This window comes from Neofelis nebulosa, chromosome 5, assembly GCF_028018385.1.
Source record: "Neofelis nebulosa isolate mNeoNeb1 chromosome 5, mNeoNeb1.pri, whole genome shotgun sequence".
Classification (NCBI taxonomy): Eukaryota; Metazoa; Chordata; class Mammalia; order Carnivora; family Felidae; genus Neofelis; species Neofelis nebulosa.
Genome location: NC_080786.1, coordinates 151,253,855 through 151,269,244, shown reverse-complemented (window position 1 = coordinate 151,269,244; position 15,390 = coordinate 151,253,855). Strand labels below are relative to the sequence as shown.

Below are 15,390 nucleotides of genomic sequence, written 5' to 3'. Positions count from 1 at the left end.
GGGGCACCATTTCAGTTTTATATTAGATTACCCAATATTTATAGCATAGACGAAGCTGCTCAGCAGGGAAAAGAATGGAAGCTCTTAGGAACAGTCATTGCTTTAAGTTACATTTTATTTTTAATTAAATGCTATCAGATTAAAAACACATAGTGGTATTTCCTTAATCACCCCTTAGTGCTCACCAGAATTCTCCAACAGAGACCTTACTGCTTGGCCTTAGTAGTCCATGAATCCACAAGCACCTCAAGGGAAAATGGATACCGAGGATTGTAATGAGAGATCAACTTGCACATTCTTATTCGTAGTCACATGAAAAACCTTACATTAGCTAAACAGTAAATTCTATCATCTGTGTATAAACCTTCCATTCACAAATTAAATAGCCAATCTTGTGAAACTGAGTTTAGCAACCTTTATGTAGGCACAGAGGCTCATAATTTCCTAAGATCCTTGGTTAGACTCTGGACATAGCATGGCTCTTCTTTTCCAACCAAAGATAACATTTGTATGTGCCTTGAGTTTTCTAGTAGAATCCTTTTAAAAAAATTGACAAACGATGGACAAGCATGACAGTAAACTGATGTTATTTTAGAATGCTCTTTATTTTGAAACTTACAACAGGACATGGGTAAGGCATGTTCACAAGTATCTGTTTGATGTACAAAACGCATGTTCTCACCCTCTAGCTGCTCTTCCTTGCCTTTGTACCTGCTGCTACATACTGGTCCCTACATATCTTCCTATCTACCATTCTCAGTTATTAAGGACATGCAGACAACGTTTCAGGGACCCACAAAGAGAATCTGCTTCAAAATACAGAGTGAGTGAGTGTCAGTGGACTAAGTCACCACGACATCAAAACTCACAGGGAACCAAGGCTGAAGAAGGTGATGAAATCAGCTCACGAACTTGGGACTGTGAGCTTCCAGGGGAACAAAGAACACAATGAAAAACATTTTTTGACGTCTGAGAGAAATGGAATGTATCTACAATTCGTGGTTCTGCATTTACCACTGTTTATAAGTCACTAAAGCTATCTAATATTTTAACAGATTCTAATGTAGAGTTTTGTTCTCACACCACAGTACAAGAGCGCATGCATTACTCCACACAAATGTCACACATGGAGCGAGCAAAACACGGACGCCTCAGGACTGTCTACTTACACAAGTATCTCTCTGTGGTGGTGGGACAGGGAGGGGAATGACGGGGACTACTTCCCCATAGTGCCCGCTATGCATCAGACAGAGACACCCAAACACCTGTCATCACGAAGAAGGACAAATGCTGCTCCTAAGAGTAAGGTATGGAAAGAAGAAGCTCCAAGTGTAGGGTTGGGGGATGAACACGTAGCCTCAATTTTCAGGGCAAAAAAAGTCTTGGCTGACACTAGTAAGAAAGCGTTTGTAACCAATTTTCAAAAATCAAATTATACCTTTAGGTGATGAAAACTAAGTCCTTTATAAATCTACCAGGGATATAAAATAATGAAATGGAAAAGCAAAATCACATGGTGTTTCCATGAAAAGGAGATTTAAATCTTTTGGTTTAAATCAGCCGATATGTTACCATTTACTATAGATTATTAAAATGTGTTTGCTTACGCCCATTTAAGTGCAGAATTTCTGAGGAAAAATGTAGGCATTTTATAAGGAATACTGACTCGTAAAAATTTTAGCTGGGGGCACTTTAACAGGTCAGAATACTTACAATTCAAGTACTGCTTTGAGGTGCTCACAACACTTTCCAAAAGAAGCCTTCAGTCTCAGAGAGTACCTCTGTAAGCAGCCCCAACAATTTAGGAATGTGGTTACACATACTTTTATTAGCCACTATTTGCTATTATCAAAGTGTTTAATAAGAGCAGGGAAATTACTATCAACTATATTAAAGATTTCCATTTACCAGCGCTGTGACACACAGTGCAAAGGATCTCCAAATGTTTGCCTTTTACACCAGAAGTAATATATCGTTATTCTCCCAATTCAACAAACCAGTAAATGACTCTTCAGTGAACTGTGACTACCTACAAAAGCAGACTGGCCTCTTCCAGAAGGTGCCGGCTACTTTTCTTACAGGAGATCCTGATCAAGGCAGGCTGGGCAAGTGCTCTGCCCTTTCAGCCACTGCTTAAAGCACTGAAAATGAGAAAACAAAATCAGTCAGTGCCTTTAGGGGCACGTGGAGCCTGAGCTCTCCTGTGCTGCTCAAAGGACATGGTTAACTTCACTTCTAATTCTGATGGGGCCTGGAGCTCCCAACACTGAGGAACACAGAAGCCTACTCAAGCTAGGAGTGTGCCCCAAGCCTCAGGAACAAATAATCTCCCCTCAGGATCTGACCCATGCACTCTGGGCCTCCAACCTGACCTCAGGGGGATGGCCTTGCCCCTCGCCCCTCCGCTTGCCCCACACTCCAGCTTCAGCCTTGGCATGTCAGTGCCCTGAGTTCCAGAGGTTGGCATTTTCTTGGCCCTGGGACTCGCTCACCTAATAGTTAACCGATCCTCTCCTGCCTGGTCTTGGACCTTGTACACCCCACCAGCCTGCATACTGCAGCCTCGACTGGAGCCTGTCTACCCACTGTGGTCCCAAATTGCTCGTGGACGGTGTGTTGCTGCTACCAAGCTGGGTGTGTGTGTTAAGTCTGGAAGTGCAGGCACAACACCCCTATACCTGCAGGAGACAGGCCATGCAAGAGACTACAAGCTGTCTTGACCCCACCTAGTGAATATATTGTATTTATCCCTTTTCTGAAGGGATTAATAAACAGACATGGCAGAGACCTGATCTGTTCCAGCCAGCAGCAGGGGTGCAGAATGAATGCTCACAGCAACCAAGATAACTACCTATAGATCCTGGAAGGGTACAAGCCAGAATCTCCTAGAATCAGGCACAATGGATCCAGTTAAATTTAGCTTTTCTCCTCTAAAATGTCAAACTTCCTATACTGCACGAAACTGACAAACTCTTGCACTGTGCACCTATTCAGTCATATATATAAGAAGCTATCTTCCAAGAAACTAGTATTATTTTGAATTTCAGCACCAACCAAGTTGATTGATGGAGCCGACTAGGATTGTTCTCCTCCACCCATGATGTGATGGATGGAAAGGACAGTGTGCACACCCCAGGCCTCTCTCCCTCGCCACAGCAGCAATTTTTGGAAAGGGAGACAAGGAACACTGGCTTATAAAGAAAGTGCTTTGAAACCCCAAGAAGTATTGACACCTAGAAAAAAAAGTTCCCTTTTATTTTCAAAATACTTCATAGTCAAAATTCATGAGGAGGATGGCCGAAGAGAATTCTTACCCCTTTGTGAAACTTGTGCCCACATTTTAGTACACGCACATTTTTGGATTTGAATACCTCATGGCATATTTCACAGGAAGCTGCACCCGGTGCCTGTGGGAACAAATGTATTCCAATAATAAAGAATAACTAAATTCCTTTTTACTATATGAGCTCTTCCTACAGCGTGATAATGGTTTCAGGAATAGAACTAAGTGATTCATCACTTACACATAACTCCCTGTGCTCATCCCAACAAAGTGCCTCCTTAATGCTCATCACCATTTAGCCCATCCCCACACCCAATACCCCACCAGTAGCCTTCAGTTGGGAACAACTTATTTTTCACCAGTGTTTAAGAAAAAATATAGACGGGGTGGTGTCTGGGTGGTTCGGTCAGTTAAGTGTCCAACTTCGGCTCAGGTCACGATCTCACAGTTCGTCAGTTCAAGCCCCATGTCGGGCTCTGCGCTGACAGCGAGGAGCCTGCTTTGGATTCTCAGCGTCCCTCTCTCTCTCTGCCACTCCCTTGCGCACATGCAGATGCACGTGCTTTCTCTCTCTCAAAGATAAACGTTAAAAAAAGAAAAACAAAGACATACAAAAGAAAAAATATACTTCTGAAGTTCTAATTTTCTCAGAGAAAAAAATATTTTATACGGTTGATAGATTCCCAGGAAATGACTACAAATTTCAAATTTCTTTTTTTTTTTTTTTTTAAATTTTTTTTTTTCAACGTTTTTTATTTATTTTTGGGACAGAGAGAGACAGAGCATGAACGGGGGAGGGGCAGAGAGAGAGGGAGACACAGAATCGGAAACAGGCTCCAGGCTCCGAGCCATCAGCCCAGAGCCTGACGCGGGGCTCGAACTCACGGACCGCGAGATCGTGACCTGGCTGAAGTCGGACGCTTAACCGACTGCGCCACCCAGGCGCCCCTACAAATTTCAAATTTCTAATTATCCCACCTCACACCTAAACTATGGTATGAACACTATAAACCAATCATTCATCTAATTATCTAACAGCTGGAGATACAAACGTAAATGATGATCCACACCATGGACTCCTGTGGGGCTGACTGAAATCACTGAAGTCCACAATCCCTGACACAAAAAGCTGGTCACAACTAACATCTGAATAAAAGCAAGTTACAAAACAGTACATATCATATAATCACATACTTAATTTTTTAAAAATAAAGAGAATGGGTGTAGAGAGAGATACCCAGGAAAGAGGCTGGAAAGATACAGAATGTGGACAAATGGTTACTTTTCGTCCAGCGAGATTTAACTTTTTTTCCTATTTTCTAAAGTTTCTATGAATGTAGATTACGTGTGCAAATCAAAACAAAACAATCTGATGGCTCATTCAGCAAACACCAAGGTCAGGGATTGTGTGGGGCGCGAGGGCGCAGAGTTGAATGGGAGAGTCTCCAGCAGGGGCACACAGTCTGGTGAGCACAGACGGCATTTTCTGTGACAGCAGAGCCCGAGAGGCACCCAGGACACCAGGCATAAGTTCTCCATACGACTCACAGCACCTACCCACACTGCACCAGTATTTTCCACTCCTCTTCCCCTCTAAACTCTGAGCACCCTGATGGCAGGAAGGAGCCTCATTCATCTACAACCTTAGCAACTGACAAGGAACCTGGCCCCAAACGGATTCTCCACCAACTGTCAGGCAAGTGCACGGAAGCAGCCCTGGCAGTGGGATTAAGGTCAGGGATGCAGAGGGGGGCAAAAGGCTCTGAAGACCCTGAACTGCTGAATGGGGTTTTCTGTCTCTCCTCTGACACTGACTGGGCAGATGCAGCAGAATGAGGTGTTCTAGCTCCTCTCTGTGGCCCCTGATGGGAGGGTCAGGGAAGCAACAGAGGGGTCAGTCCCGGGGAAAGGAATGGTAAGGCCTCTGCAGAGCTCAGAGCTAGATTTCGCTCAAAAAACCCACAGTTAACTTGACTATTTCCTAGCATGGAAAGATCGCTACAATACATTTCTAAGTGGGAAAAAAAAAAAAAAAAAAAAAAAAGACACAAAAAGTATGACTAAATCCACACATACACACACATACAAAAGAGTTTAGAAATACCAACCTCATAATACTGGTTACCTTAGAGACTGGATTTTGGGAGGCTTTAAATGCTTTTTATTTGTGTTTCCTACTATTAACACATATTGGTTTTGTAATTTAAAAGCATAAAGCAAACTACTTTTAATCCTTAAAAAACTACCCACGATGATCAAACTAAGTCCCAGTTTGAATATATTTTTTTCTTGTAAGTCAACTTTTACAACTTTATTACTATCAACATCAACTGTGAAGCAGAAAGCCATCTCTCTGCAGAAGGTGACTGCCGTCTGTCTGGGGGTGGGGCTGTCCGTGAAGATGCTCTGAGGACCTGGTTGGAGGACCACACAGCCTGTGGCCAGTCAGGGAGAGCCTGGGGAGAGGGAGGCACTCCAGCCAGGACTTGCAGGAATGTTCTGCATGCTCATAAACTTTCTCATTGGAGTTAGACACTCTGGGAACTGAGTGTATGAGGTCTGGAAAATCTCCAACGAATAGTGGAAAATGAAAATGTACGGGAGGAATAAAAACAAGTTCACAAAAAGATTCACTGCTTAGTTCGTCAGCAAGCTAGTACTCTGTCCAATCATGCATCACTGACTCCACTACGGGGCCAAAATCTATTGCAATTTTGATTTCATCTAAATTCTGATACCACAGTTGGACAAAAGGGAAAAAACATGCTTTGCATCAGAATTCAATCTGGAGCCCGTGGCCTTGAGCCACGGAGGTGATGGCGTCTCTTTCAACCACACGTTTGGTCCCTGGTACGCAGTCCCGGTGTCGGCTGGGTCTGTGTGGTGAGGATTAGGGAATTAAATGTTGCACACCCAGATCAAATGAGGGAATGCTGGCAAGCTGCCCGAATCATCTGTGCCTCAGTTTCCTCATTACAAAGACAATTACAATGTCTTCTCAATTGAGATCATCGATGCCACAGTACTTTATAAAAAGATCTATATAAATGTAACATTCTAGAACATTTATTGTTCTAAAAGAACAATAAACATTTAAAATCTGTGTATCAAATTAAAGGCAAGTTCAGCCCATTCCAGTGTCCTACCCACCCACACCCCCTCCAGGCACTCAAGGGGAGAGGGAAGGGAAGCAGCCAGACCCTCCTGGACACACAGCTTGACCCTGGTAATTCTAATGTAGCACTTCATCCAGATAGCAACTTCAACAAGCAGGTAAGAGCTAAGCTCACAGTGTTACTAAGTGACAAAACCAAGTCTGTGTGATTCCAAAGCCCGTGGTGACACGGCATAAAATGATTCAAAAATCATTTTCCCGAATTACTCAAAATATCACATGTGATATAAAAAATTAACTTGTACTTGACTGTCTGAAGGCCCAGTTTCCACAATGTGGCTGGAACTTTCTTGGGGTAGGTGCTTCTCCCAACAGGAGCCCCAGGTTCCCATAAAAGCAGAGATGGCCTTACTGGTCACAGACTGTCCTAATGGGAAACTCAAGTACATCTAAATTTGGTTTCTAATTTTTTTTTCTTCAGTAGGCTCCACGCCCAACGTGGAGCTCAAACTCATGACCTTGAGATCAAAAGTCACACACTCCCCTGACTGAGCCAGCCAGGCGTCCCAGGTTTCTAATTTTAAGATCAAATAAATTAGGTCTAGAAATGAAGAGAATGGGGCTAAAATTGTTAAGTTTTGTCTCCCTCTTCTTCTTCATTAAAAAAAACAAACTGAGGGGCGCCTCGGTGGCTCAGTCGGTTGGGCGTCCGACTTCAGCTCAGGTCATGACCTCACAGTCTATGAGTTCGAGCCCCGCATCGGGCTCTGGGCTGACAGCTCAGAGCCTGGAGCCTGTTTCGGATTCTGTGTCTCCCTCTCTCTCTGACCCTCCCCTGCTCATGCTCTGTCTCTCTCTGTCTCAAAAATAAATAATGTTAAAAAAAAAAAAAACAAAAAAAAACCCCCCAAAAACACAAACTGACCACACATACAATACTCACAGGGATATCTTCTGCCTTCTGTCCCTTGGTTTTGGGCAACGGTCCAGCAGTCAGGGAGGATGGGCCCTGGGAGGCAGTGGTCACAGTAGCAGCAGAGCTGGGCTCAGACAACCTCTTGTCCTTTCCTGAAGTTGGCTGCAGAGATAATGCGGGGAGTGAAGCAAGTTCAGTAATCCAAAAGCTTGCCCGTCTTCTGTTTTTATTGAAGTGTTCTCCACATTTTGGCTGGATGCATTTTTTTTTTTTATAAATTCTTATTTTATAAATAAAGTGGACCATTTTATTGTATCTGGATGAAACACTGACCTTTTTCTTTTTCTGTTCATCTAGAATGTGTTCTGTCACCCTTTGGACAATTTCATCAATACTCAATCCTGACAGTGAGTTCTTGTTCTTGTTTCGCACTTTTTTAATAAAACCAGCAAGCTCAGTGCTAAAAAGAGAAAGTGGACACAAATGACAAGAGAAACTCAAGGTTTTCTACTGTAAAGAAATACTGTGTGCCGATATTAACAGCTAAAAGAAACAAACCAAATACATACAAACAAAATAAATTTGTAAATAATAGCAACGGTATATAAAAGCAGGGGAATCACTCTTTCCAAGCAGTTATGAAAATTCCGGTATTTCTAACTATTTATTTAACTAGAATTGTCAAAGTAACAGTGTATCACTAGATCTACTTGAGATACCCATCTCTACCTAGAAACCTGACTTCCTACAGCCTGGGTATATTGTAGCTTTATGCTAAATCACTGACTGAGCAGACAACATTGGTTCTGACTTGAAATCAATAAAATCTCTTTCTACCTAAGAGGAAATAAGATTTGCTGACTGCCTTCTTTAAAAAAATCTGACAAGGTTTTCCAAGCCTGAATTTTTCACAAGTAGCAGTGGATGGAATTAAACCATTAATCAACAGGAACTTGTTATTTGTAGCACTAATCCCTCAAATGTTTTAACTTTCAGAAAATTAGGATGCATTTCTACTTGGTGGTGTAAACGCTCCCAAATTTAGTCAGGATTGCAAACAATTTATTTCTAAGGTACTTTGGCTAATTACAACTTGAGTATTTTTACAATTGGCATGGGAACTGCTATTGAGAGAACTTAAAATGTTTCTCAAACTTAGGCAGGGCTAAATATGCCCATGTGCATATACCTGTTTTCAAATAAGAAGGGCTCTGCCAACAGATGCAAAACATTAATTCTGCTCAATCATAATTTAACCACTACTTTGCTTCAACTGTGTAATTTCAAAACCTGTAACTAATATCAAAGACAGAAATAACATGGAACAGGGCACAGAGGGTCATCCAGGGATGTGCATTCCTCTTTTCCTAGCTGTATCCCAGAGACACTGCCTTTCCTTCTCTCCTGGCTGAGACAAGGAATACTTCTCCTTCATACCAACCCAGACAGCAAGGCCAGAGGCTGGAGGTGGAAACACTGGCTGAGATAAAGCAGCGCTCCCCACCCTCGGAGGACCCTCTGTAACACACCCACAACCCTGATTCATTATCAGATTACATCTAGTCTTTCGGACCTCACACCTCTAACAAATCAGAGGTGTCGAGCAAGGTCTAAGTTGCTGCCACTTTCCTGGCTATGTGGTATTTCTTCGCCTAAATGATATAAAACTAGTGTTTTGCAGTTTTTTGTTTTTGTTTTTTAATGTTTATTTTGAGAGAGTGAGAGAAAAGACAGCAGGGGAGGGGCAGAGAGAAAGGGGGACAGAGAATCCCAAGCAGGCTCTGCAGCTGTCAGCACAGAGCCCGACATGAGGCTTGGACTCACGAACCGTGAGATCATGACCTGAGCTGAAACCAAGAGTCGGATGCTTAAGCAACTGAGCCACCCAGGTGCTTCTACAGTTTTATTTTCATTTAGGGGTTCCATAACTAGGACTAGAGCATGTTAATGATCTCATCAAAATCTAAGCAAATTGCTCTGGGTTCTGATGAGTATGGAGTAACCAGTGTTCAGTGTTTTCAATCTAGATATGTGCATCAAAAGGTTGGTTTGAAAATGCTCACCTCCATGTTTACGAAAAAGGGAAGAAATGTAGCACCTGTCTTTTTGAATAAAACGATTATGGAGTTGTTTCCACCTCAGCCCTTAACTGGCCAAAATGTTATCTGATCAGGAAACCTCAGTTCATTAAGATATTTAACAGAGTCACAGACAATTTATAGCCGTACCTGTTGTAACATGGGAATACCACTGACAGGTGCTCAATAATACTATTGAACGGCTTTTTTGGAGACTGGCTTGACCGAATAGCACGTCCTGGTAGTTTCTGATCAGCCACAAGGCTTTGTTTTGACAGAGTTTCCTGGCTCGTGCTCTTACACTCTGGCAGCTGGGTGACTCCAGGCTGACAGGAGAGCGATCCCGACAATGGAGGAGAGGAAGCCCCCACTGGGCCATCGCTGGCGGAGACCAGACTTGAATCCTTGGGACCTGTTGTTTGGTTTCCAGTCCCACGATCTGCAGAAGTGCTGGCAGCGGCAGTTCCGTGATCGTCATGGCTTGAAGACTCGGGAAGTAACTTAGGAGGAATCTGGGAAGAACACACCACAGTCAGTCGTTGGATCACTAAGAGAAACATCTGTGGACAAACACTGACGAATAAGCACGACTATAATAAACCTGGGTGCTCAAGTGCATGGGGAACTTGACTCCAATGAATTAAATGTTTTTGTTTTTAAAAAACTGCTGGTCGCCTTCACTTTAAAATGAGCTTCTCTGGGCTCTGCACTGCTGGCCTCCCTCTCCCTCTCTGGAGCTCCTTCTCAGCTCTCCCTGCAGTGCTTACACCTGTTTGTGCCTTAATGTGGACGCTCAGCTCCTTATGCTGTCGGGGGAGGGGGGTGCATCTCCAGCCCCTGCTACACCCTCTCCCCAGGACATTTCACACTCTCTTATGCCTCAGAGACTACGCGCTAGGTACTAATAATGCCCGCTTTTTACAAGATCCTAGTCTAGAATACTTGCCTGAGATCCAAACCTGCAAATTCAAACTCCCTTATTAGGCAAATCCACTGGGTGATTCCAAGGACACTTAAACTCAGTGTCTCCAAAAGCAGGCTCAGCTTGGTCTCTGACCCTGCTCTCCCTCCAACCCCACAAGCACTCTCTGATCCATGACATGGCCGGTGACAGTGAGCCCCTCTGCCACTTCATACTGCGGGAAAGCTGACAGCCATCAGGAACAGCGCCAAGTCGTCCCCTTACTTGAAACCTGCATTGGGTTCTTAGTGACCTCAGGAAAAGTCAAACTGCTGAACACACCTTACAGAACAAAGTTCCCTTCGTTCTGGCCCTTGGGTACTTTTATAATATTTCTCACCAAAGCCCCCCTCTGTCATACTAAACTTCTTTTATATCCATGGAAGAAGGGTTCCCTATTTTCCTAGCCTCCAAATATGCTGTTTCTTCCATTTGCACACTCTGACCCTCCAAATATCACACCATCCACCCCTCCTCAAACACACACCCATGTCCTCCTTTTGCCTGGTTAATTCCTATTCCAGATCTCTGACTCACTGAGACCTCCAACAGGGAATCTTCTGCTGAGGTCTGGACCTCTTCGTTAGGTTAGTGCCTCCTAATTTATGCTGCTATAGCATTTTATGCTCCTATGAAAAACCTTGGCACACTTTACTTGTAATTATGGGCTTAACATCTCTCTTTTCCCAAACCCATATGTCCTTTGAGGGAAGAGACTGCATCCAATCTTCATCACCACTAAATACCCAACGAATGAATGGGGGAGAAATGACACACAAAGTTAATGGTTTTTAGGGTAATATTTATTTACTCAAGTGCCTGGCACCCTACAAGTTCCCAAGGTTTTGGGTATTAAAATTTTTTTGTGTGTTTATAAAATTACATAAGCTAGAACTAAAAGTTAGTAGTGAATATGCTGTTGAGATCTCACATTTTTTCCCCTTCCATGTCTGCCATGAAAGCTTGGAAACACTATAAATGATACGTGAGCTTTAATTCTACATAAAACTCTACTTCTTACTCAGTTCAATGGAGAAAAAAATGCTTTTCTATGGAGAGAAGAAACTTTGGAACTCAATAGAATATTTTACTCAGTTCAAGGTGGCTGACTTTTAACATTTTAAACACAGTTTTGGCAGACGAAACCACAAGTTGAATGCTTACTGCGCAAAGTACTGGCAAGCCAAAGCCTTTCAAGATCAGGCTCCTGTGTGCAGGGAGCCTGTCACCTCAGTTAAGGAGACTGAGCGCATGTGACAGAAGGGCTACGGGGTGAGGGGCAAATGAGGGCCGCCTTGACCAGGCTTTCAGGTACAGACACAATGCCAAGAGTGAGGCTAGTGCTCCAGGCTGGAGGACAGTTTAGGCAAAGGTCTAGCAGCAGCAGGAAGGTGCAAATCAGGAGCTAAGGAAAATAGTCTCCTTACAGCAGACTACTTCACAAACAGGTTTTAATGTTGTGCCAAAATATTCTGAAACCACCTCTAATCAACTCTTGAATAGAGTCCTTCTTTAAATTCTTACAGTCTGATCTCCTTTGGGCTTCAGCCATTTTAGTATTGGCTGAGTGTCTGCTCTGTGTCTAAAGAAGCAGTATGCACCCCAGAAGACAATAAAGTGATACCTGGTATAGCCATTTTTAAAGTCCACAATATCAAAGTCATGTTTTTCTTTACTGTGCTGCATAGTTTGAAATATAAAGACAGGTTTGGCAGTCACTATTATTCAAAAGATTTTTTAGCAAATACCTCAAAATAGCAGTAAACTAGGACAGACCTAACCAACAAAACCTTTGTATGTCTCTGTGTTTGATGAGGACACAGATCTGAATTTCGGTCTTATGCCCACAAGTATCCAGGAATAAGACTAACTCTGAGGTGGTGTCAGTAGAGAGAGCTGGTCTAAACCACAGGCACCTGCTCCTCTTAGATTATTCGTTCAAATGCAGAGAACATGCCAGCATCCAGAAAAGAAAGCAGATGTACCAGCCCTGTGTTCACTTCAGTCCTGTCCTTAGACACTGATGTAGAAAGACTCCTCTTCCATTTATGTAAGAATGTTTACTATCCAGCTTGAAATGTTAACCAGTAGCACCAATAATGAAAACATTAAGGCAATCTCCCAGAATACAAACAATAAAAAATTACTTGGGCCCAAATAAGGAAGAAACTGTGGTGACAGAAGCTGTGACAGACTTACTGTGCTACAGACAGGAAGTGAAAGGTCAGGAATCTGCACTCTAGAAAGTTCACTGAGCCGAGAGCCATTTTTAATTGCTTGAATTTGTTCTTCAAATTGAGACTGTAGGTAGAAGGAAAAGTGTTAAGTTTTTCTAATAAATTCCCAGGGGAATATCACAATTGTCAATTAATACTTTTTTCCTTACTATATATTTACAAATGGTCAACAATTTTCCAGGAAATACAACAGAGATGCAAGGTATCAGAACAATTATTTCTTGTAAGGAAAGAAACTCAAAATGAGACCTCATTAATCAGAATGTTCTAAAGCCTTATCAAATGGAACTTCTCTAATCTTATCAATTAAGGGCAGAGTTTAAGACAGTTAATTAAGAAAACAGCATTACTTTCAGGAAAAACTCTTCTTAATAATTACAATAAAAAATATATATTATCTTTAACAGCTCAAAAAAGAAAGAGTTTCAATGACACTAGCCTCTCCTGAGAACTATAATCATCTAGGTTTTGACAGAAAATATTTTGTAACTTACCTTTGCTTTCTCAATTCCTTTTCCAACCTTACAAAGAAATGATTCCCATGAATGTACATCAGACTCCGTATCAGGATATGCTGCAGAATCACTGAAAAAGCAGAGAACCATGAAACCATTTAATGTTTACTTTAGAAATGTTTTAAAAGTTAAAAGCACTGAAGTGTAAATGACAACATTTAAACACGACAGAAAGATGTATTTCACATGACTACACACACACACACACCAAAACCTATTTTTAAATTATTTTATTTTATTTTATTTTACATTTATTTATTTTTGACAGACAGAGCACAAGTGGGGAGGAGCAGAGAGAGAAGGTGACAGAATCTGAAGCAGGCTCCAGGCTCTGAGCTGTCAGCACAGAGGCTGCGGCGGAGTTTAAACTCATAAACAGTGAGATTATTACCTGAACCGAGTCGGATGCTTAACTGACTGAGCCACCCAGGCGCCCCTCCAAAACCTATTTTTAAAGAATTATGTATCTTACAGACTCACCACTAGAAACAATTTAGGAAATATTAATTGTTTAACCCAAACCCCTAAGCTGGTGGACAGAGAGCAAACATTCTCCTTAATTTTAATTTCTTTCCTTAAATGTGAAGATTTGACCATTTTTCACTTAACATCTTTGTGTTTAACATCAAAGGGTGTTTTTACACTAAAAGAAATTATAAGGCAGCCTGGAACACTTGAAACATTCCAATAAAACCCACATCGTTATTGTAAAATAAAGAGTAGGGCCTGACATACTGGTAAGTTATACCCCCACACCTTTACTGAAAGTGACAAACAAGCTTTCCAACTCCTAACTGGGAAGATCAGTAACACTATGAATTTGTGATTGTGTCAGCTCTCTTTACACATCTTTTTTTTGTTTGTTTATTTATTAATTTTGAGAAAGAGAGTGAGAGTGAGCACACACACGTGAGTGGGGGAGGGGCAGAGAGAGAGGGAGAGAGAGAGAGAATGCCAAGCAGGATCTGTGCTGTTGATGGGGAGCCTGATGCGGGGCTCGATCTCACGAACCTTGAATCTTTTTTAAAAAAAAATTTTTTTTTTAACGTTTATTTATTTTTGAGACAGAGAGAGACAGAGCATGAACAGGGGAGGGTCAGAGAGAGAGGGAGACACAGAGTCTGAAACAGGCTCCAGGCTCTGAGCTGTCAGCACAGAGCCCGACGTGGGGCTTGAACTCACAAACCGCAAGATCATGACCTGAGCCGAAGTCGGACGTTTAACCGACTGAGCCACCCAGGCGCCCCACGAACCTTGAATACTGACCTGAGCTGAAACCAAGAGCCAGACACTTAACTGACTGAGCACCCAGTTTTCTTTACACATCTTAAAGAAAACCCAGAACATTTCCTTTTACATCTTTTCTCTTTTGCTATCCTTTGGTGGAATGGGAGAGTTAGCAGGGCATCCCTAAGAAAGAAGCTACGTGTCCTATGAGATTTAATAAGGAAGTCGACACTGCCAGATGACAGGAGGTCTGAGATCTCTGTTTCTCAGAGGCACCACAGTGCACGAGGTCAAACACTGGCCTTTCAGAGCCCCTGGGCCTCCACTTCAGCTGCACTAGTCTTATAACCCGAATCAGCGTCTTAGTTTTCCTCTCATTAGAAAGGTTTTCTCATGTGAAAAAAACTAAATCTTGAAAAATGAAGAAGTAACAACACATCCAAACTTTTTCCCGTGACCCACAGAACCTGTGGCTCAACACCGAGGGTTTGAAATGTAAGGCAAAAAGCACAGGGAAGGATGAAAAACCTGACTGTGGAATGATAAAAAGACCAGATGAAAAATAATCCCTTGTGTGAAAATCCACACAGAATAGTGCTAGAGACTAGACTGAGGAAGACCCTCTAGAATTCCCAGGTAAACCTTATTCCAAAATCAAAGCTAAACAAACAAAAACAGGTAAAGATTATGAGAGTTGAAAAAATGACCATAGGTGAGTATCTTCTGAAGTGACATTTCCATACTCTATCATTAAGACTGGTAAGTGATTGTTCTTACAGAAGGTAATTGTTTAAAAAGCTTGAAGATGTGATCTTCACTCCAGAAATTTATTGCATGGAAATGATTAATAACATGCATAAAAATGCGGCTACAAGGAAACTCACTGAAATGCAGCTTTTCTTAACAGAGTGTGCAAAGAACCCAACTATGCACCACCACAGTGGGGTTTAATAAATCATGACACATTTGTATGCTGGAATACTATCCAACTTTTCAAAATTAGGTTAAAGAAATGTCATTATTGATACGAAAGGAAGTTTCCTTTACATTACTTAGTA

General features: G+C 42.1%; 1 protein-coding gene across 10 annotated transcripts in view; it reads right to left on the bottom strand.

The window, feature by feature from the left end:
* Positions 1–586: 586 nt before the first annotated feature.
* Positions 587–15,390, bottom strand: part of TTC3 (tetratricopeptide repeat domain 3) — a 130,154-nt gene continuing 115,350 nt past the window's right edge. For all 10 annotated transcript variants that reach the window (XM_058731974.1, XM_058731972.1, XM_058731968.1 and 7 more), the window contains 7 exons: positions 13,085–13,175; positions 12,553–12,654; positions 9,543–9,904; positions 7,648–7,774; positions 7,342–7,476; positions 3,315–3,407; positions 587–2,141 (listed from right to left, as the gene is read on the bottom strand). In XM_058731974.1, coding sequence (XP_058587957.1) covers positions 2,076–2,141; positions 3,315–3,407; positions 7,342–7,476; positions 7,648–7,774; positions 9,543–9,904; positions 12,553–12,654; positions 13,085–13,175 — 976 coding nt within the window. In that variant the 3' untranslated portion in view covers positions 587–2,075. The remainder of the gene's footprint in view (positions 2,142–3,314; positions 3,408–7,341; positions 7,477–7,647; positions 7,775–9,542; positions 9,905–12,552; positions 12,655–13,084; positions 13,176–15,390) is intronic.